Source organism: Mesocricetus auratus, unplaced genomic scaffold, assembly GCF_017639785.1.
Source record: "Mesocricetus auratus isolate SY011 unplaced genomic scaffold, BCM_Maur_2.0 Super-Scaffold_100006, whole genome shotgun sequence".
Lineage (NCBI taxonomy): Eukaryota > Metazoa > Chordata > Mammalia > Rodentia > Cricetidae > Mesocricetus > Mesocricetus auratus.
In genome coordinates this window covers 28605951-28629310 of record NW_024429190.1, presented here as the reverse complement: position 1 = coordinate 28629310, position 23360 = coordinate 28605951, and the positions used below count along the sequence as shown (strand labels likewise).

Sequence of the window (23360 nt, the reverse complement as noted above, 5' to 3'; positions counted from 1 at the left end):
ATGTTACTCATGTGTGTTTGCATGCATATGTACGCTGTTTTACACAGGTGATCAGAGGACAACATGCATATGTGGATTCTATCATTTTACCATGTGGGTCCTGGGTATTGAACTTACAGTTGCTGGCATCTTTACACATTGAGCCATCTCTTTTTTCCAAGCATGTTCTTCTCTAGAACAATGATTTCCAAGAAAACAGTATGTTGAGGTAAATCATCAGGAAATTTGTACATTTTATGTTACAACATAGGATCACATTGAGGCAATATTTTCTGGTTTTTATATACCATTTGACTCTCCAGTAGGCAGGATTGAGTTGAAGTCTGATATATAGCTTTAGCTCTTCATTGTACTTCTTAGTACCCCTGAGTGTGTAACAACACACCAGAGATTTGAAGATCAAACCAAGGGCTTGATGGGTACATTCTGCCTTGGTGTCAGCATATTCTATGTGTTCCTGAAGTGATAAAAGCCATTTAATGATGCATTTCTTAAGAAATGTATCTTTATTTACAAATAACATATATATAACAAAGTATAATGATGTATAGTTATGAACATGCCAAATGGAAAACCGCTGATTATATATTACCTTTAAAACGCAGATAAATTTATTTAAATATGGAAATGTGTGAGAGTAAGTTAATTTATAGACAGGTTTACATACCATTGGATCATGCTGACTGATTTGTTTTGAGGATTCTACAAAACTGTTTTAGCATGTGTCTGGCTTCAGGTATAATAAAGTTAGGGTATCATGCCATGTGATCCACCCATAAAGCTTTAATTTTAGCACTCTTATTCTATTTCCTTTTACTTGATAATATTTTTCAGGGTGGCCTTACTAATGCTATGTCTTGTATATCTTTCTCAAATAAAATTGATACTTGAATATTATTCACATTTAATTTAGGCTTGATATGATTTTCATGGCTATTGCATTTAAAATATTCCTGTTGAAAATTGAGGTTTAACAACTGATTAAGTAAGATTTGTTAGTAATTAAACTACAAGATATAAGCAGCAAGGGTCATTTTTAAGAGGATTGTTGTGTATTACTTTTCATGTATTTCTTGGCTACCATATAGGAATAAATAACCAAACCATATTACTAGGAGGAAGTACACCTTGTCATCTGTAATGCGGAATAATTGGTTGGACAGGACAATATTTGGAATGAAATCTCACAAAATATATATCTGCAACTTAGATTGTCATTATGTAGAGCTAAACTCTATAGAAATTGTCTGTGGGTTTAACAATCCCATAAACAATCTTGTTTCAATGATTTGAGTGTGATAGACATTTATAATAAAAATTTTGCTTCAAACAATTTTTGTTACTTTACTTGTATTGATATAGATAAAAATTAGCTTTTGTGGGACAATGGGGAAAGGAATCACTTTGTCTTCTGGCTTGTTTTTCATTAGATTAAAAGGAGAAATATCTACTTTGTCTACATTAGCATCACACTTCCAAATATTTGCATTAATCAGGTGGCATTTATTTGCTCTGCATGGTGAATAAATTAATATTAAGTTGTCTTACACTAGTACTGTGCACTATTCCCTCAATTAACTAATTATAGTCTAAGATAAAGCATGAATGTTCCAGAAGAAGACCCACAACGGAAGACATGGAGCAAGGCAGAAACCCATGGGACATTCTATAGGTTCTGCTCCCATTAAAGTTTGCATCTGAATCTTACTACTGACATAAATCTGTCATGAATACAGGGACCAAATAATCAAAAAGTGACTTTAAGTAAGAAAAAGATACCTGCATTAATTTATAAATGAGTCCTAAAATTCTTTTCATCTCTGACAAAGAAATGAACAAAACATCCAGAAGTTGAGGAAAATAATGGAAGGACCCCTCCCCACCTATTCTTTACTATATTGAGTGAGCAGAATATTTTACTCTGCTAAGCTTTGATTAGCTCTGAGGGGACCATTGTGCTGGAAGCTGTGATGTTTACACAGTTAAGGATGTTTGGGGGAGATTAATACAGTGTTTTTCATGGTGTGTACAGAGGTCCTGATTAAAGAGTGACAAAGATGGAGATTGCAGACTCTACCTCCATGAGACCTACTTACTAACTCAGGATCTCCAGGAACAAAATGTGGAGATTCACGTTTAGAAAGATCCCTGTGTAATTCTGACCCATGCTAAGATTTGTGCACTCCCATTTTAAATAAAGTTACTTGTCCCTTGTCAATGCATAAGCCTTGTCTAGTTTTCATTGCTCCCATCCACCTTCCATGCAACAAGGATGTACTAAGTGACAGCCCCTGTGTGACTCTGTCACCGAGCCTGTTCCTCAGGACAAAGCAACCTGTTGATACCTGGGCATAGTACAACTTCTACCTCTCCATTGAGGATGTGAGCGAGTCATGCAAAGTGGAGGGTGAAGCCTGTCAACTAAGGGGATTTAATTACTGTGTTGTGTGTTACACACCTGTGTAGAGACAGGTCTATGGCACTTGTGTGGAGGTCAGAAAATAACCTTTCACTTTGAGACAGGGTCTCTGTTGTTTGCTGATGGATGAGCCAGGATAGCTGATTAGTGTTCTAGAGTTGGTCTTGCCTTTGTTTCCATCTCTCTGTAGGAGTTCTGGATTTGGAAGCCTGTGCTATCACATGTAGCACAGGTTCTTTATAGGTTCTTCAATCACTTTACCCATTGAACCATCTCACTATCAGCATCTAATGTTTCTTTGTATTGGACATGAAGAATTTTTGTACATGTCTTTGTGGAAAATAATGATAAATAAGCAGGATATTTTTTCAGAGTCCCAGATCCACTCATATAACTCCTTTTTGTTTCTGATTCTGTGACCCCAGTAGTTTGATTTTTTAAAATTTTTTTTAATTTTATTTTTTGATTTAGGTTAGAAACAATATTGTTTCACAGGTCAATACCAGCTCCCTCTTCCTCCCCTCTTTCCCTACCATTCCTATCAGGTCCCCAGTCCCCCACCCATCTCCACTCTCATCCCCATAGAGGGTAAGGACCTCCATGGTGGATTTCCAGTAACTGTCATTTCATCCAGAGTAGGGCCTACACCCTCCGCCAAGAGTCCCGGCTGACAGAACCTCCCATATTGTGGCATGGGCACTCAAAGTCTATTTGTGTGCCAGGGATAAATACTACTCAAGGCCCCATAAATTACCTAGGCCTGCTCACTGACACCCATATTCAGGGGGGGTCTGTGTTAGTCCCATGCTTTCCAAACAGCCATCAATCTGGAGTCCAAGAGCTCCGTATTGTTCAGGTAAACTGTTTTTGTGGGTTGAACCGGGCAACTCTTAACTCCTTTGCCCATCAGTTCTCTCTTTCTGACCTTTCTGACACTGGATTCCAGGAGTTCAGTTCAGTGTTTGTCTGTGGATATCTGCCTCTGCTTTTATCAGTCGCTGAATGAAGGTTCTGTTTCCTAGACTCTCTAGCAGTGGGATTGTATGCTGGCACTCCCCTGATTCATGTCTAAAATCCATAAGTGAGTGAGTATATACCATGTTTCTCTTTGGATAACTGGGTTACCTCACGCAGTATGGTTTCTTCTAGTGCCATCAATTTGCCTGCAAATTACAAGATTCCATTGTTTATTCTGCTGAATAGTACTCCATTGTGTAAATGTAGCACATTTTCTCTATCCACTCTTCAGCTGAAGGGCATCTAGGTTGCTTCCAGGTTTTGTCTATTGCAAAAAATGCTCCTATGAAAATAGTGGGACATCTTTGTTGTATGAATGTGCATCTTTTGAGTATATGCCCAAGAGTGGAATTGCTAGGTCTTGTGGTAGACTGATTCCCATTTTCCTCAGGTATTTCCATAGAGATTTCCAAAGTGGCTGTACAAGTTGGCACTCTAACCGGCATTGTATGAGTGTTCCCCTTTCTCCACATCCTCTCCAACATAAACTGTCTTTGGAGTTTTTGATTTTAGCCATTCTGACAGGAGTGAGATGGGATATCAGAGTTATTTTGATTTACATTTCCCATATGTCTAGGGATGTTGAGAACTTTCTCAAGTGTCTATCAGCTATTTTAGTCTCCTCTATTGAGAATTCTTTATTTAGTTCTATACCCCATTTTTTGATTGGATCCTTTGGTGTTTGGGCGACTTGCTTCTTGAGTTCTTTTTAAATTTTGGAGATCAGCCTTCTGTCAGATGTGGGGTTAGTGAATTTCTTTTTCCAATCTGTGGGTTGTCTTTTTGTCTTGCTGACTGTGTCCTTTACCTTACAGAAGCTTCTCAGTTTCAGGAGGTCCCATTTATTAATTGTCGAGCTTAGTGTCTGTGCTACTGGAGTTATGTTCAGGAAGCGGTCTCCTGTACCTATTCACTCAAGGGTGCCTCCCACTTTCTCTTCTAACAGGTTCAGTGTGGCTGGATTTATGTTGAGGCCTTTGATCCATTTGGACTTAAGTTTTGTGCATGATGATAGACATGGATGTATCTGCATACTTCTACATGCCAATATCCAGTTATGCCAGCAACATATGTTGAAGATGCTTTCTTTTTTCCACTTATATTCTTATCTTCTTTTTCGAAAATCAGATGTTAATATATGTATAGGTTAATATCAGGGTGTTCAATTCGATTCCATTGGTCTGCGTGTCTATTTTTTTTTTTTTTTGGTTTTTCGAGACAGGGTTTCTCTGTGGCTTTGGAAGCTGTCCTGGAACTCACTTTGTAGACCAGGCTGGCCTCGAACTCACAGAGATCCGCCTGCCTCTGCCTCCCGAGTGCTGGGATTAAAGGCGTGCGCCACCAATGCCCGGCCTGCGTGTCTATTTTTGTGCCAATAGAAAGATGTTTTCAGGACTACAGTTCTATAAAAGTGCTCGAAGTCAGGAATGGCGATGCCTCCAGATGCTGCTTTGTTGAATAAGGCTGTTTTGGCTATCCTGGGTCTTTTGTTTTTCCATACAAAGTTGATTATTGTTCTTTCAAGGTCTGTGAAGAATTGTGCTGGGATTTTAATGGGGACTGAGTTAAATCTGTATATTGCTTTCGGTAAGATTGCCATTTTTACTGTGTTGATCCTACCTATCCAAGAGCATAGGAGATCTTTCCACATTCTGCTGTCTTCTTTAATTTCTTTCTTTAAAGACTCAAAGTTCTTGCTACACAAGTCTTTCACTTGTTTGGTTAGCATTACCCCAAGTTATTTTATGTTGTTTCTGGGCAATGTAAAGGGCAATGTTTTTATGATTTCTATCTCAGCCCTTTTATAGTCTGTATGTAGTAGGGCTACTGATTTTATTGAGTAGATCTTGTATCCTGCCACTTTGCTGAAAATATTTATCAGCTGCAGGAGTTCCTTGGTAGAGATTTTGGGTCACTTATGTAAACTATCATATCATCTTCAAATAGTGAAAGTTTGACCTCTTCCATTTCAAATTTGTATCTCCTTGATCTCCTTTTGTTGTCGTATTGCTCTAGCTAGAATTTCAAGTAACATATTGAAGATGTATGGAGTGAGTGGACAGCCTTGATGTGTCCCTGATCTTAGGGGAATTGTGTTGAGTTTCTGTCCATTTAGTTTGATGTTGGCTGTTGGTTTGCTGTATATATCTTTTATTATGTTGAGGTAAGTTCCGGTTATCCCAGATCTCTTCAAGTGTTGGATTTTGTCAAAGGCTTTTTCATCATCCAGTGAGATGATCATATGATTTTTGTTTATATGATGGATTAAATTGATGGATTTTCATATATTGGCTAATTTTGCAAGTGTGGATGAAGCCTACTTGATCATGGTGGATGAGTTTTCTGATGTGTTCTTGGATCTGATTTGCCAGTATTTTATTCAGTATTTTTGCATCAATGATCATAAAGGATATTGGTCTGAAGTTCTCTTTCATAGTTGTGTCTTTGTGTGGCTTGGGTATCAAAGTTATTGAAGCCTCATATAAAGAGTTTGGCAAAGACCCTTCTGTTTCTATTGCATGGATTACTTTGAGAAGTATTAGTATAAGCTTTTCTTTGAATTTCTGATAGAATTCTGCTCTGAGACCATCTGGTCCAGGGCTTTATTTGGTTGGGAGACTATTGATGACTGCTTCTATTTCCTTAGTGGTTATAGGTCTATTTAAGTTTCTTATCTGTTCTTGATTTAATTTTGGCAAGTGATTGCTATCTGAAAATGTCCATTTCCTTTAGATTTTGAAATTGTCTTTAGTACAGGTTTTCATAGTATGACCTCAGTATCTGTTGTTATGTTAGATCTTACTTGGGTCCATTTGATTGGAAAATCTTTTCCCAACCCTTCACTCTGAGGTAATGTCTGTATTTGAGGCTGAGGAGTGTTTCTTGTATGTAGCAGAAGGATGGCTTCTGTCTTCGAATCCATTCTGTTAGCCTGTGTCTCTTTATGGGTGAGTTAAGTCCATTAATATTGAGGGATATTAATGACCATTGGTTGCTCATTCTTGTTTGTTTTGGAATAGTTGATAGTGGTGGAATTATATGTAGATTTCCACCTCTTTTCTTTTGGCTATTGGTAAGGTGGGATTTTCTAGTGCCTATGTTTTTCTGGTTGTAGTTAAGTCCCTTGGGTTGGGGTTTTCCTTGCAGAACTTTCTGTCATATAAGTACCGCGCGCTAACTGATTTGCACCACTGGAGCACTCCTTTGCAGAACTTTCTGTAGGACTGGGTTAGTAGATATGTATTGCTTAAATCTGTTTTTGTCATGGAATATATTGTTTTCTCCATCTATAGTTATTGAAAGCTTTGCTGGGTATAGCATTCTGGGCTGGCATCCATGGTCTCTTTGTGTTGGTAGAATATCTATCCAGGACCTTCTAGCTTTCAGATTTTCCATGGAGAAGTCAGGTATGATTCTGATAGGTTTGCCTTTGTATGTTACTTGTCCCTTTTCCTTTGCTACTCTTAATATTCTTTCTTTATTCTGTATATTCGGGATTTTTACTATTATGTGGCAAGGGGATTTCCTTTTGTGGTCCTCTCTATTTGGTGATCTGTAGGCTTTTTGTACTTTTATTGGCATGTCTTTCTTTAGGTTGGGAAAGTTTTCTCCTATGATTTTGTTGAATGTGTTTTCTGCCCTTCAAAGTGGATTTCTTCACCTTCTTCTAAACCTATTATTCTTAGGTTTGGTCTTTTCATGGTGTCTCATATTTCCTGGATATTTTGTGCTAGGGATTTGTTGGATATAAGATTTTCTTTGATCAATGAATCCATTTCCCCTAATGTATCTTCAACACCTGAGAGTCTGTGTTTTCATCTTTTGTATTCTGTTGGTTATACTTGTATCTGTAGTACCTGACCGTTTGCCCAGCTTTTCTCTTTCCATCATTACTTCAGACTGTGGTTTTTTTTTATTGTGTCTATTTCAGCTTTCAACCCTTGTACTTTTGAATTGTTTCTTATAATTTTTGCTTTTTCTTTTCCTCTCCTTCTTGCGTTTATTAAAGTTTTTGGTTTGTCTTTTCTTCTATTTTTTGCATTTTTTGGATTGTTTTTTCCTCCACTTCTTGCAATTCTTGAATTTTTGGATTGTTTTTTCCTCCACTTCTTGTATTTTTTTATTTGTTTATTCTTCCATGGTTTTCAGTGATTTTCTCATATCTTCTTTGAGGGCCTCTATCATTTTCATGAAGATGTTTTAAAAGTCTTTCTCATCTGCTTCTCCCGTAATGGACTGTTCATGTCTTGCGTTTGTAGATTCTCTAGTTTCTGGTGGTGTCATATGGTTTTTCTGTTGGTGGGTGTGTTTTTGTAATGTCTCCTTCCCATCATTTCTTCCTGTGTGTGCAGAAGGAGTGTCTTCCTCCCCTGGTGGGTATGTGATCATGGTTCCTTTCCAGTTGGTGGGAGCAGGTCCAATATCTGGTGGCTTTCCTCTTGCATGGATGGAGGCCATCCTAGTATCGGAACCTTAACAAACACTGGGTAGGCTGGACCTTTGCCTCACCTGTCCCGTGGGTGGAGACTGGGACTTGGAAGCTGACAGTCTCTGGGTGGACTGAATCCCATAGGGCTGAGATTCGGATTCTCTGTACACAGTCCTCAGGTCTCTGGTGTTTCTCACCTCCTTCTTTCTTACCTACATAGCAGTTGAGAGCAGTACTGGTGCTTAGCTCATTGAGATATATGCATTAATCCACATATGGATTAATTACATATGAATAAGTCATATAAAGCAAGTAGAGTAGCAATCAGGGTATAAAAGGTTCAACCAATAGCAATAAATCTAGCTACTGTTTACTGGGCATTTACAGTGTGGCAATCTGTTTCCAGTACTTAGCATCACTCACTGTGCAATCTCTTGGCTCTGGTAGCAGTGAGACCTCTGGAACTCCAGCATTCCCTATTCCATAAACCCGGTGGTGGCGCACGCCTTTAATCCCAGCACTGGGAAGGTAGAGGCAGGCGGATCTCTGTGAGTTCGAGGCCGGGCTGGACTGACAGCCTCCAAAACAATACAGAGAAACCCTGTCTAATAAAAACCAAAAAAAATCTTGACTATCATCTCTTCATAATATTGAAATAAGAAATGTCTCATCTCCTGTGTTGTTTTTATTTTGTTTTGTAGAATTGAATCAATTTATTCTTTTCTTAGTGAAAACCCTTAGCCCTGCTTCTCTTGGATCAAGAAAGTATCCACTGATGCTCAATCTGTTTTGTACTAGGGCATTGCCTGGTAAGTGAGAGAAAAAAAGCTCCAGAGGGCACCTAGGAAAGGAGTCTGGATGGCATGAACATTTTCAGGCTCTTACAAAATTGTCTAACAAGACCAATTTTCTACTCCACTGCTCATGAAATATAAATTACCCTTCCCATGTACCCAACCATCCAACTCACCAGCCAGTAAAACTCTCAGTCATCCCTATACATCTGGTATTGGGTCTAGTCTAACCCCTTCACTGACATTAACTCTTATGTGGGTTTTTACCTCCTGCAAGTATAGAATTCGGTTGTTAGTAATTGCATCTAACACAGAATCAACTTATGATCTCTGGAGGCAGATCTAGATAAATCTTCAGGTGGGTGTCCCTACTTCAACCCACCAAGTTCTTGGCTCTTCACTTTATCTTGTAAGAAGGAAGAAAGACTGATACTCATAGGCTTATGTGAGACTTCAGTGAGAGAATCTATATAAAGTTGTATCTTACTCTACACCTGTAATTTAATTTCTTGATTTCACTTTTATAGATTCCAAGCTAAGAAAGTACCAGGGATAGGGTGTTTATGACCCATAGCATAATGTATAGTACCCAAACCACAAATTTAACAAATGAATGAACAAGGTATAATCACGAACATATTGAGAGAAGCCTAGATTTTGCTCAGTCCAAATAACTGAGATTCTGAAAGAAGAGAATATAGAGAAAGCTTATTGCTTCTCTTGTCTCTGTGATAGTGCCATACCTAATTTAATGAGAAAAAAGAGAAGGAAGAAAGGAAGGAAGGAAGCAAGCAAGGAAGGAAGGAAGATTGCTGAAGGAAGGAAGAAAGGAAGGGAGGGAGCAAGGGAAGGAGGGAAGGGAAGAAGGGAGGGAGGGAGGAATGAAGGAAGGAAGGAAGTAAAAGAAGGAAGAAAGGAAGGAAGAAAACAGTAACCAGTATCTTTGTTTTTCTATATTGATTCATCAAAGAGAAGCTTCATCTCATTTTGTAAGGAAACATTTTTGTTTATTTTTCTTCCAGAATCATATAGCTGAAAATGAAGCAGAAATGGGGTTATTACTGTCAGTAACTGGTAATTTTGAATAAAATACACTACAGGGATATATAGGAATAGAATTATAATAGTAAGAGCATCTTTAATTAAATGTGCTCATTTTTCTGGGGACAGGCAAAAGATAATGTTGTTTCCATATGAGTTCTGAGCTAGTATCCTTAAAGTTTCCTTGTGAAACTTTTTTAACTAGAAGACTCACACATTAGCCTCTTGTCCACCTTGTTAGCTTCTTAAACATAGACCAGGTGTAAAGTCTTCTATTGGACTGGGATCTACTCAAACATTTGCTCTGAAGGGTTACTTCCTCTTGAATCTCATGAGCTGCAGGTTGACTGCATATGTGCATGGCCATGTGTGTGCATGTTTATACGTGTTTGTACGAGGGAACAGCTGTATATGCACATGTATGTACATGTGTGGAGGACAGAGGTAGCCATCTGTGTCTTCTCAATCAGAGTCCATCTTATGTTTAAAACAAATGTCTCTCATTGAACCCAGAGCTTGCCAATTTGCATAAACTGGAAGGAAAACAAGGAGCTTCCAGGCTCTTCTTGTAAATACTGGGATTGTAGATACAGGCCACACTTCTGTAACATAGATTCTGGGCATTGAACACAGATTTAATGACCAAGCTATCTTCCTAGGACTAAATGTTTAAAAAACTATACCAACATCGTCCTTTTTCTCTTATACCATAGCATAGCCATTCTTTACCCCATCCAAGCACCTACAATGTCGGTGCCTAGAACTTTCTCAATCTGAAATCTTATTAGTTCAGAAATTTCAAAGGATCTTTTAAAAATCTACAGTACAGTATTGGCTCCTTAACTCTGGTGGTGTTTGGTTTATTATGTGCCTCTTGGAATGCTAGATCATTTTAGGAGTTGAGGGGAAAACATGACAATAAGTACTTAGCCATTAACTTCACTGGATTCTGACCTGAAAAATTTCACTCATCCTTCCAAAGTCTCTTCCCTCTTCTTGCAACATCGCAGTGAGGAAAGTTTCATCCTTCTCAAAAGTGGTTCAGTGTTGGGGCTTAGACTATGGTTGGGCAAATCAAGAACCCACACATATTAAGAATAATTTGCAAATAGTATCACGCTTATCTTTCTATCCCTTCCTCTGGCAACTACAAATATTGGCTCTGCCTTGAATGAAGTGGATTATCTCTTCTGTGTCTATTGCATTCACTAATGTTTCCCTTTATAAAAGGTGATGCAGGAAGGAATACAAGAATCTGAGATAGTGGATTAATGTGTTAGATTGAATACATGCTGTTTAACTTGAAACTAGGAGTTACACATATAGCTAAGCCAATTTTCCTATTTATATTTCAGTGCTGTAGCTGAAGATTAAACAACAGGAATGGATCTTATCTAAGTTATTTCTTACCTTCTATAGCAATGTTTTTCAGATATGTTGGATATGGAGATTTCCTTGCATACATTCTTGTTATTGCTTTCATTGGTGACACTGGCAAAACCACAAATCATATTCATATTCAGCCCAAAGGACAGAAGATAATGAACATATCCCAACTTGAAGAAAGATCATGGGAATTTGCCCTGCTTTGGCTGGCTCCTTCAGTGCCTTGGGGTAAGAAATCCTAGTAGAAAGTAAAGAAGACTCCCAGGGTTCACAGGCACCCTCAGCATCCTACATCAAAGGGAAATTACTTCTGCCAGATCACTAAGAGAGTAGATGACTTTTTAGGGAAGGTGAGAGTATTAGTCAGACTTCTCATTTTACAATACCAAGTATCTCCAGTGCCAGACACTATTCTCCACTGGATGCAGAGATGCCTTCCCCACTCTAGTACTTTTCACAAGCTCTCTGCCATCCATTTCTCAACCCGGGGTATCATCTTTGTAGGAGAGCACATGGGAACTGACCAGTGACATTTACCTATGAGATAATCAAGGGATCTTTACATAGTTTATTATAGTAGAGACACAGAAAAACCCTTTTAGCAGACACAGAGGATGCATGTTTATGTAATAATAATTCTGGGACTCACCATGAAGCAAGATCCATGAATTCAACTACTTGTTCAGTAACATTTCAACTTCTAAAGCTACTGGGGTTAATAGATTAATTAGAATGTCAGCAGATGTTTTTGAAGGGTCAGTTTGAATATCACTTTCAACATAGGCTATTAAGAACTTTGGCAGATATCTGAAATTCTAATGCATTTAAAGGTGTGTGGAATAACAGGACTACATAACAGTCTGCATTAAATGAGTCAGAGTTTGAATCTTGGTTCTGCCATTTACCAGGGTTATGACCTCACGCCTGCTGCTTTTTATGCTCTCTGAGGCATCATGTTTCCTGTGAAAATGCTGTCTAATTATAAGTACTTTTAGAGTGGCTAGCAGGAAACAATATATCTAAAGCATCCAGTATACAGTAATCACTTAATGTTTGGTAACTAGAATAATAAACATCTATGTAGTGAGAAGTAGGCCTCTAAGAAGTATTATAAGAGGTAGGAGAATGTTGTCAAGGCAAGCAATGAAATCATGAATTGTCCTCCTGAAATTCATCTTTTATTAGAAAGAACATACATCCAAGTAGCTATGATAGAATACACTGATGTTTGGCAATATGGAGTAATTAACATAAGCAGTAAAAGTAGCAACAAATAGGCACACACAAGGAAAAGATTGCACCCCATACTGGTTTTAGAACTTTCATGTAAACTTGACACACAAAGATGCTAGAGTCTGATTTTATTTTGTGTTTTGCTTTGTTTGTTTTTATGTCTTTCTTTCCCCAGCAGACAGACAGAATGTTGTAAACAAAGCCCCAGAGATAGAGGATTCCTGTAGATAGTCTGTATGAAAATAGAAACATTGAAGGGCAAAGCCCAGGTTTATACTTGAGTGTACCAACACCACCAGGAGGCTGTACATAGAAATGTGGGCTTTACTCAGTGTATCAACTGAAAGCCAGGTGAGATTTTTGAATACGAAAACTGAATATTAGAGGAATTACCCTAGCAACTCTCAGAAATACAAATAAAGCATAGAAATAGTTATGCCAAGACAAGAGCTACTACTCTTGAGCAAATCCCTTTTGTTTTTAGTTAATTTTCTCCAAAGGCTCATGAACTTGGTGCTGCTATCATGCCCCTGCTTACAAATGTGGATACTGAGGCATGATGACACAAAGTAAAGTACATAAGATCTGGGAGGTTTTAAGCCTGAATCCTGGTTAGTTAGCTCTGGAGTTTGTACTTCTAATCGTCACTTTCTGTGTCCCTTCTTCTGTTGTTCTATTTGGTCCTCAGATGGCACATCTGTGGAGTAGGAGGCTTGATATGGATCTCAGAGATGATTTCTACTTTGTCTTGTGTTGTTGTTTGTTTTCAGGGGTTTTATTTTGCTTCAGTCAGTCCCTCATTCTGGGTCTGATCTACCTATTTAGACAGTATTGAATGGGAAAAAATGTACAAAACACAGAAAATCCAAAGAATGCTTGCTACATTTTTTTCCTTCTCAAACTTTTTTATGGCCCCTAGTTTATGTTAACCGTTTTAAAAAAGCATGCAAGATGCTAAAGGCTAAATACATGTATTGTTAAGTTGAAAGTGAGCCTCGTGCAGAAGGGGGTTTCTGCTAAACTCTAAAATATTGGTAAACATTGAGAATATTCATGAGCATATCACACTTTGAAATACCAGTTACTACTCAAACAGAATGTTAGTTCGCAACGAGTAAGGCACTTGAGCACTGCAATAAACGACTCATTGAAAAGAACAGACCCACAAAGAACCACGCCGGGAAGCTTCGTTCCTCTCCGTACTCCTTGGAATAAAATACACACATTTGTTTTCCCTGAAGAGTAAAGCTCGTTCAGAGGCTGCTGAATGCAAGCTGTCACTGCCTGTGGGCGGTTCAGGTTTTTCTTTTTTCTTGCTTCTCATGACAAGTGTTCAGGTCCTGTCTGCAGCAGGAGTCCAGCTATGCTTCCACTGTTTCCAAGGCAACTGACCAGCCCTGAGATTCCACTGATGGGTGAGGTGTGGATTCCTGGGGGCCCTGCTTCTGCTGCCCGCCAGGCTTGCTTGGGACCTTCCCTGAGACCTCCTTGGTTTTCCGCGATCCGAGCGTTACTACTTCAAGGGTGGCTGTCTCCTTGTGGGAGAGTGATAGCAAGGACTCTGGTGATTCGGATCTGACAGGCTCGACTTTATCTGGCTGCCACTTCTGGCCTTGGATACAGCAAACAGAATGACTGCTCTCTCTCTCTCTCGCTCTCTCTCGCTCTCTCTCTCTCTCTCTCTCTCTCTCTCTCTCTCTCTCTCTCTCTCTCTCTCTCTCTCTCTCTCTCTCTCTCTCTCTGCTTTCCTCTCCTCTCTCTCCTTTCCCTCTCTCTCTCCTTTCCCTCTCTCTCTCTCTCTCACAGCTCTCCTCCTCCCTTCTCCAGCTGTAGCCTTCTTAATGTAGTTTAATGGCTTTACAAAGAAAGCCAGGGTGAGGAGTGCTTCTCAGTGGCTGTGGCTGGACCATGACCTAGCTGACCATGAACTTGGAGGGGCTTGAAATGATAGCAGTTCTGATCGTCATTGTGCTTTTTGTTAAATTATTGGAACAGTTTGGGCTGATTGAAGCAGGTTTAGAAGGTAAGGGAGTGCTTTTCAGTCACTTATAAAAACCTTGTTTTGTAATTAAAATTTCTTTCAGAGAATGTTAGAGGCATCTGGAATGAGAACAGAGCAATTTGATTCTGGGGCGGACATGCAGGAAAGCAGGTTTCTCAGGGTGAGGAAGATTAACAAAATAAACTTTGGCGAGTTGTGGTGATGTTTTCACAGCAAAAGAATGTTAAAACTATGAGAAGCACTTTGAATGTAGAATCAAAACTGAGAAATAAAGAGTTGATAATGTGTCATCTCATACTTAGAGCATTTGGTCCCTGATGTTTTTATTACATTTTTGTATAGGATATCCTCTTTTGATTGTAACAGCAAATTTTGTTTGTGTGTGTTGTGGGCTGTCTTGTTTCTTTTATGCAAATGCACTCATCAGATATAACCGAATATGAATTTAGAAATTCTTATGGCTTAAGTTCAGACACTGAGGAACAAGCTTTCTCGTAAGGTTGTCTGCAGGAGTGTTGATGTTATCTATTTTATAATCTAAGGGGGGAATCAATGGAGAAATGAGTTTCCAACTCCTGTTACCGATTCTAAGGCATTCTAAACAAGCTTTGGCTTTGAAGTGTCAATATTTACGTTCATTAGAAGTGGCTCCTCCATTCTCAATAGTCTTCTCTCCCTTTAAAAGTGAGGTGTGTTCTTCCTGTATCTTTCCATGGACTGAGTGTGTCTCAGAGACTCTGAGTAAATTTTGAATGTTATTTTCTTTCTACTTAGGACATATTTGAGATATGCTTGTGTTCAGCCTGTCATGGTTTCTCAAAAGTTGGCAGGGCAGTTTTAAAAAGCATCTTGTACTGGTGTTTGACAGTGTTGCTGTAGTATTCTCACTTGAAGTTTTAAACTTGGGGAAGCATGAAAAATGTGAGCAATGTCTTTACATCTTCAGCTAATCCAGTACTCCCAGGAAGGCTGCCATAATGTGACATAAATATGATCATTTTTACAAATAGCAAACATCAAATTAAAGTAAGTGTGTCACTCTGATGTAGGTTACCAGAAACCTACATTTATAACTCATTGGAAGGAGGAGGAGGGAGTGGAAAGCCAGGTTTATTAAAGTAATTTTAATGGAACTTTGCAGAATGCATATTGTGACTCTTTCTGGAGGAAATATTTGGTAGTTTTGAAGTGAGGAAAAAATCCTACATTTTGGAAAAGGTGAATGTCTTTAAAACTGACTTTCTGTTGTCTATTTTCATGAACCTAGTAACTTTATTTGGTTTCAGTATGCATTACTGTAATTTTGCCTGATGGTTAGGGGTGGGATGTCCCATTTGGATGTGGTAGATTTTATGGTTTTTCTTCTCTTTGAGACTGCATTCTTCATAGAACACTATCAGAACTCCTAGCTTTGTGGAGGGACTGGTTACATCTTATCTTATATTAGAGGTGTGGTCCTTGTTCACACTCTTCTGTCCAGAGGATTCATTCTGGCTTTTGTGATATTGCCTGCTATAGCATGGGTTTATTTGGCTCAGGAGCAGAAATATTCACCTCTCAAATAAGAACTTGCAGTTGTTTCTTCTAAGGGATGCTAACCTCTATGAAAGTATTCATTAGGCTTTTCTCTTGTTGCTTGTATTCTAACCTATACTTATCTGCAAGGACAGTTTCTGCTTTGAATACAATTTATGTTTTATTGTTACTATTATTGTTGACACTGTATTAACACTGCAGAGAGAATTATATATTCTCTAAACTTCACTATAAATCTCTGATTTCTGGTGTTTGTTCAGAAGTACTTTTTTTCATGGTAAAATGTTGACAACTGTACTAAAGTGGAATTATACATAGTATGTAAGTTAGAGTCTGTGTACAGAAGGGCTGTCTTTTATATCTGAAGTATTCATCAGACCTATTTCAATGTCAATTTAAGAGTCTTAAAGTTGTCTAAAGAGTATGAGTTAAAATACATCATTGTATAGTTTACATCCATACTCTAAAGTTAAAAGAGTTTAACTAATGAAGAGAATAAACAGTATTTAATATCAATGTAAAAATTTGCCCAAGTCCTGAAATATTCTTTGTACAGATAAGAAAACATGATACTCATTTCGTTCAGATCTCTTTCCCCACAGGAATTCCTTTCTCACATACCATACATCCTATTTGGAGAATATGGACCTGTTTTGTCATTCTTTTTTCTATTTGTAGACATGTCCTATAAAGGAACTTGAGAATAAGTAGGGAAAAAATTAAACTTGGTTAAAAACTAAGGATGATTTTTAAAAGCTTACCTTAAATGATTAAAACTATTCATTTCACTTTTCAACTGTTCCATAGTGTGGGAATCACTGGAAAAGTAGTTTGAATTTATTATTATCATTTTTTATGAATGATATATATTAGACTGTATTCTGAAGGGCAGAGAAAATAAAATATTTTCATAACATATTGTTTTCCATCTGTGCTGAATAAATGTACCTTAGAATAAATTGCTAATATAAAAGTTTAAAGAATTTGTAGTTGATTCTTTCTGAGTGCTTTTGGTTTCCATTTCTTGTGGGAAACTGGGATGGTAGCACTGAACACTCAAAATTCTTCTGTCTCTGTCTATATATGACACATTTAGACACATGGTGCTATATATAGTCCCATCACATATTTTCAAACAAAATGATTAATAACTGGCAGGTAAAATTATTTCATTTGATAAAATATATAAAAGTCAAAGTACAGGTGACTCTGTCTCCTCTGTCATTCTCTGACTTTCGTCCTTATAAGTGAAGTTTACCTCTCTCAGTTTAAAATGAGAAAGCTGGGCTTGATAATATCTCTGGAACTATATAGCCTATAAATTCTGTAAGTCTACCAGGTAACTAGAGATTGATGACTTATGTAACACATATCCTTTTAAAACACAGAGCATAAATGGCCTAGTTTTAATAGGTAAACAATGTGGCAGTTAGACTAATATACCTTTTATTTGATAGGCTAATTCATCATACCCCAGGGAAGTGGTTATTTCATTTAAAGAGAACACAGAAATGTATGTCCCTGTATTTCTGTATTTTAATATTTCAGTCCAATATTTCAGACATATTCTGATTATTTAGTTTCTCAAAATTTACACAGATTTTAATAACAAATATTCATATTTTATAATACACTTAACTTTTATAATTTAGTTAAACTTCAATTGGATTCCTTTTTCATAAAATAATAGTAACTGATGAGATAGATAAGGAGTTCAGAGTACTGGATGATCTTCCAGAGAACCTGTATTAGATTCCCAGTACCCACAGTCATTTACAACTCCAGTCCCGGGGTATTTGACACCCCCTTCTGGCTTCCTTGAGTAATAGACAAACACAACACACAGACATATATTCAAACAAAACACACACATATATATAATAAATTAATTAAAAGAACAAAAGTAAAATTAAAATCAGACCAGTTTGTATATGATACAATAGCGCTGACTTGAGCAAAGTTTTAAGGATAATAGAGAAAGTCAGTGGTTGCTTTTTTATATTGATTGTTCTTTGTACTGGGTGGGTAATTTAGGAAACTCCAGAGGTATGAAAGTTTGGAATATGCCTACAATTTCATAACACAAATTGCCTCTTCTTCAGCCATAAACATGAAAGTACCTTTCTGCTAAAGCATTCCAGAGAAAAATTGAATCAAAATTTTAATGGCAAAGCTATTTCATTGTCTCTATATGCTATACAGGGCTGGAAAAATATCTGTGTTTCAAACAAATAAATACAAAATAACCATGAAGTATTAATGAATAAATAAAGAACAATCTACATTTCGTGCTACAATAGGAAGAAAATTTTTAAAAAATTATTAAAAAACATGCTCATAATAACTGTCTCTTACAAAAAGACAGATACTGATGATCTCTGCAGCCTTAGGAATCTGTATAAAACTTAATTTTATATGTACTTGCTTTACTTTATTTAGCAGATGTGAGTAATGCTAAACTGAAAGCTTCTTCAAAGTTTTAGACAGACTTTGTAGCTAAAGTCATTAGTTCTTTCATGCTGTTGACAAGTGTGGTGGTAGATCCGTTGTGTGTACCAACTACAAATCTGTGCTATCTCTCCATGATCACTGTCATGGTGACCAAGGGAAAACTTGAGGGTTTGGGGTGGGAGGATTTTATTCCCAAATGAAACTGCTAATTGAAACTCATAAAGAAGAAATTACAAAGAAATTCTGGCATCCTCCTTCCAAAATCATATAATGAGAAGACAAAGGTGTTATCATGTATTGTCTGAGAGAAGTTCTTTATAACCCTAACTCTAACCCATTTAAGAAAATAAAAGTCCTTTAATACTTTAACATACCATATTTTAAGCCATATGGGAATGGAATTAAGGGATATTTTAATCATTTAACAATTTTAGTAACTCCTTATAGTAAATATTTTCTGTATTATTAAAACATTAATACCTAAAGTGGAGTAATGAACAAAACCAAACCCAAACAAACAACAACAACAAAAAAAAACAAATAGTGCAATCAGAGGTTACACCTAGAGGGCATAGAATTAATTGTCTGGATTATGTTAACAAATTCAATTTTTATTCACAATCATAGTTTAGACCATTATCTGACCTCTTTATTGATATATTTATATTATACTATATTTATATATCCTCTAAAAATTACCACAAATAATTTGAATACCTTGCTTGACTAAGAATTACATGGAAAGTAGGCTAATGCTAAAAAATGTTATATAGTATAATGTAGGCATCTTAATATTATTGTACAGGCATATTAGTTGTATAATGTATTTGATTTATCTCCGATCTATGAAGTAGGTGTTTTCACCTTAGATATGAGAAAAATTATTAGCTAAAAGCAAATGAGCCCATCATTTGTAAAGCTAAAATTCTAACTCAGCTCATCAAAATCTGAATTCCGATATACATTATTTTAAGATGACAATGACCAATAATCTTGTGGCAGGGATAAGATTTTAGATCAGGTATTCATAGTAGGCTGACACTACAAGCAAAATTTGGTGAATATAATGCAGTAGACTAAACATGCCATAAAGAAGTTTCTAAAGTCTGCCTTATGAACTGAATAAAATATCTATAGGTTATTGGATGAAAGTGTAGGCAGAAGTAGAATAAATGCTCATTTGAAAACTGATGAATCTCTCTTTGTTTGGGAATGGTGGGAAGATTGATGGTGGTAAGTAGCTTGTCATTGTTGAGACAAGAGGAAATGCAGTAGGAGATGCTGCTTGCATCCAGTGTGAAGATATTTAAATGAAAGAACATGAGACATATAGAGTATGTTGAATGGCACCTTGGCAGCTGTAACAAGATGCTCCATATGGTAGTAGCATTCTGAAATAAATGCACCTAAAACTGATTAGAAGATGAATGAAGCCTCATTTGAGTTTTGCGGTATGATTGGGACTGTTGTCCACAGAACATATTTATTCTAGTCTTTATTATGAAATATAAAACAAGAAGGAACACAGGTGATTCTTGAAACCTGGGACAGAATAAAGGGATGAGCACCAACTTCAGTTATGAACTTCCATCAATTACTGGATGAAGGTCCTATGATGACAGTTAGGGTAGTTACCAATCTGATTACAAGGGTTGGCCAGTTTAGGCAGGGACCTAACCAGACTCTTTGCCCTTTGCATATGGCTAACAGCTCTGTAGTCTGGTCAGTTTGTGGGACCTCTGCCAGTGGGATGAGGTTATATCCCTGGTGTATGAGCTGCTTTTTGAAGCTCATTCTCTATGGCGAGATGCTTTACTCAGCCTTGATGCAGGGGTGAGGGTCTTGGTCCTGCCTCACCATTACTAGACTTTGTTGAGTCCCTGTTGGAGGCCTTACCCTTTCTAAGCAGAGGATGGGGGTGGGTAAGGGAGAAGGAGGGTGAGGGCAAAAAGGAGAGGGAGGGAGAACTGTATGTAGTTGAATAACAAAAAGAAAAAAACTTTTCAACAGGATTAAAGGGGCTGCAAATGATATTCCCAATTCATGCTGTCAAATGTGCAAGAATTCAGGTGTAGTTATTTCTCTTTCATAGAAGGGTAGCTGAAGGTATAGGCAGAATAATAACGTCTTTCATAGCACAAGGGAATAGAAAAGAAGTTAGATTAGTTCGGTGTTATAATAGTGGCACTGACCCAAGTGGCATTCATTATGCTATAGAGGGTAAATACTTCAAATGGGACAAAATAAATAATAATCATATGTGTTATATTCATTCTGTACAGAATTTTGCTATACATTTTAAATTTGTTGTTTTTTAACATATAGCTTTATACAGATGTTTTGGGAAAGCATAGCTTTGATAATCAATTAAAACTATGAATAAGAAGGGAAAATAAGGGAAAGTTTATCCTCAATTTACATAATTGAAGCTTTGACTTATCAAGGCTGCACAGAAAGGAATCAGAAATTACATGAATCAAATCAATCATTCCACATATGAAGAAACAGAGTCACAGAGAGATGAAAATGCTTGCTTTCATCAGTACTACTTTCTTTAAAGAAAAATAGAATCAATTGTGCCAAGAAGATAAGCCTTAAGAATGATCTGATGTCCATAAAATACTTATGTTAATTGCAGCTTTACTGTTCTTCTAGTGGACCAATCACCCTGAAGTCTGGCATTCTAGGGATTTGACGACAGTGGTGTTGTTTGCCATTCATCATCCACATTTGATACAGATGCCGTGTAGAGAGAGCTTTGAGCTAAATTTGTCAACCAGAAAATGAAGTGTTTTACATCACTAACATGTGTCTGTTTAAGTTTTATAGTAGATATTAATTACTACATGATAGTCTGCACATTCCATGACCCATGGAATGAAGTTCTACAATTCCAAGGTTAAATTCCAAATGCACATATGTTCATATAGTCATTCTAGATGTACAGTACCCTAATTATTAAAATCAGAGAGCTTACCTGTTTCCTCTCTCCTTACTTGCTCTGATTCCATGATCTCACAGGGACCCACCCTCTTATCCTTATTCAAAATTCAAAGGTGTGGTGATGCATGTTTACACTTTCTACAGTAAGTAGGAAGAAGCAAAAGATATACAACTCTGCCCCCATTCTGGCTACATAGTGAATTTACATACATATTGACACCTGTCTAAAAATAATGGCTTGAGGTATAATTCTGTGGTAGAGTCCTAGTTATCATTCCCAGCACAAACAAACTCACTATCATTGTACACACTATTGGAGCCTTTACCTTTAAGAAGCATTCGAATAAGTTTGGAAGATTATCATCAAGACAAACCTTGTTCCTAATATTATATCAATTGTATGTTTCAATTATTATAAAGAAGCTGTAGAATTCAAACGCTCAAAGCATACACTCTATGTCCATAGCAGTAAGATCGTTAACAACGAAGTGACATCTGACACCTATAGCTTTGTGACCTTGAGTACAAACCACAATCTTCGTTACCTCAGTTTCCTTTTACCTTAAGTTGAAATTGTCACTGCACTTCTGTTTATTCTTATGTGGCTTGAGATGAGTTGGTATTTATATGTGTTAGAAGTATGCCTACAATTATAATAAATTATTTGTATTATTCCATTAAAGCCAGACACCTTACCTTTCCATCCAAACAAGAAGCCACCACTCAGCATCTGAAACCAAAAGCTACTCTCTTTGATTGTCAAGGAAGTGAGAGATATGTATGTGGGTTTCAAGGATTCAAAACAAAGTTACCTTTGTCCGAAGAATGGTTGCTAATGGGACATTGTCAATGCTTAACTGCATTGAGCTTAAAATAAGTTTTGATGGCTGCTTCTGTTAACAAAGACAAAATTTACTCTTTCTTCAGACTTAAGTATGTGTGTTAGATCATTTGTTGAGAGACTTCAAGATGTCAGTTCCAAGATTAGACATAGAGACAAGTGTACAACTGTGAACAAAGTAGGTGAGACTGCTTGTTTTTCAATGCCATTTAATAAATATCAAGATACTAGCTATAAAAATGCACCAGAAGTAGTGTAGTTGGAGCATTGTAAGCTTGAAGAGTAGAGATAGGAGCAATGCAGTCGTAGTTAAGGCCATGTCATACTGAACCATTGCAAGTCTCAGAGATTTATTGTTTTGATCCTAGGAAGCCACTGAAGTAGTGAGTTTATATAGTCCCTAGACAACTATTGCAGCTTCTGTTTTTAACCCCTGCTATCAGTTTCTCTATAGTGGCTGTCAGCTGAAGTCTATATGGAGTCTTCTTAGTGATACCTCACTACCAGACATTTGTCAGAATGTAGAATTATTGTCTCTTGTCAAACTCCCTTTATCTAGAACAAGTGTCCGACCTTTACTGATCTTTAGGATGTGCTCAAGTCCAAATTTACCTTTATTAATCAAAGTCTGCCCATCTGCTTACCAGAGAGTATGAGCAGATATCATCTTCTAACAGGCAGTTTCAACATCATGGAATAAAACCCAACTGTTAATTATATCATTAGAAAAGGTACCAAGTGACTTGACATGAACTGTCTAGAGAAGAGATTTTGTAAAGTCAAATCACCTTCCTTGTATATTTGCCATGGTAAAAATAACAGGACAATTCAGATGAAAATACGACCTTCACAAAAGGAAAACAATTTTGTTTTCCTTTAAGTAGCTTCTCCTTCCTCACATATGAATTTCAGTGATAAATATATAAATTGGCCATATTCCAAATTAGATGGGAATAATACATTTACTTCCCCAGCTATTTATATTAAAACATAACTTATGGAACTAATAAGATTTATGGAATTGTTGCCTAACCCCCTCATTTTATGCAAAAATTGAGACCCAGGAAGGTTAATTGACTCATTAGAAATCACAACACTGTTTGGTAGCGTAGATACCATAATAATTATATCATCTATGATATAACAATAATTATATTCTAGGTGAGGAGCTAAGCATTTAACATATTTTAGTATATAATTTTTGCAAAGCCCACAAAGAATAATCTTATTAGCCATGATTATAGAAATGCTGACTCTTTATTTATTTA

General features: G+C 37.0%; 1 protein-coding gene across 4 annotated transcripts in view; it reads left to right on the top strand.

The window, feature by feature from the left end:
- Kcnip4 (potassium voltage-gated channel interacting protein 4) overlaps nt 1–23360 on the top strand; it is a 1120502-nt gene that overhangs the window by 596061 nt on the left and 501081 nt on the right. Inside the window, exon 1 of one of the 4 annotated variants that reach the window (XM_005068785.4) lies at nt 14089–14342. The exons of the other annotated variants lie outside the window; for them this stretch is intronic. Coding sequence (XP_005068842.1) covers nt 14243–14342 — 100 coding nt within the window. The 5' untranslated portion in view covers nt 14089–14242. Of the gene's footprint in view, nt 1–14088; nt 14343–23360 lie in introns of those variants that run through there. 4 annotated transcript variants of the gene reach the window in all.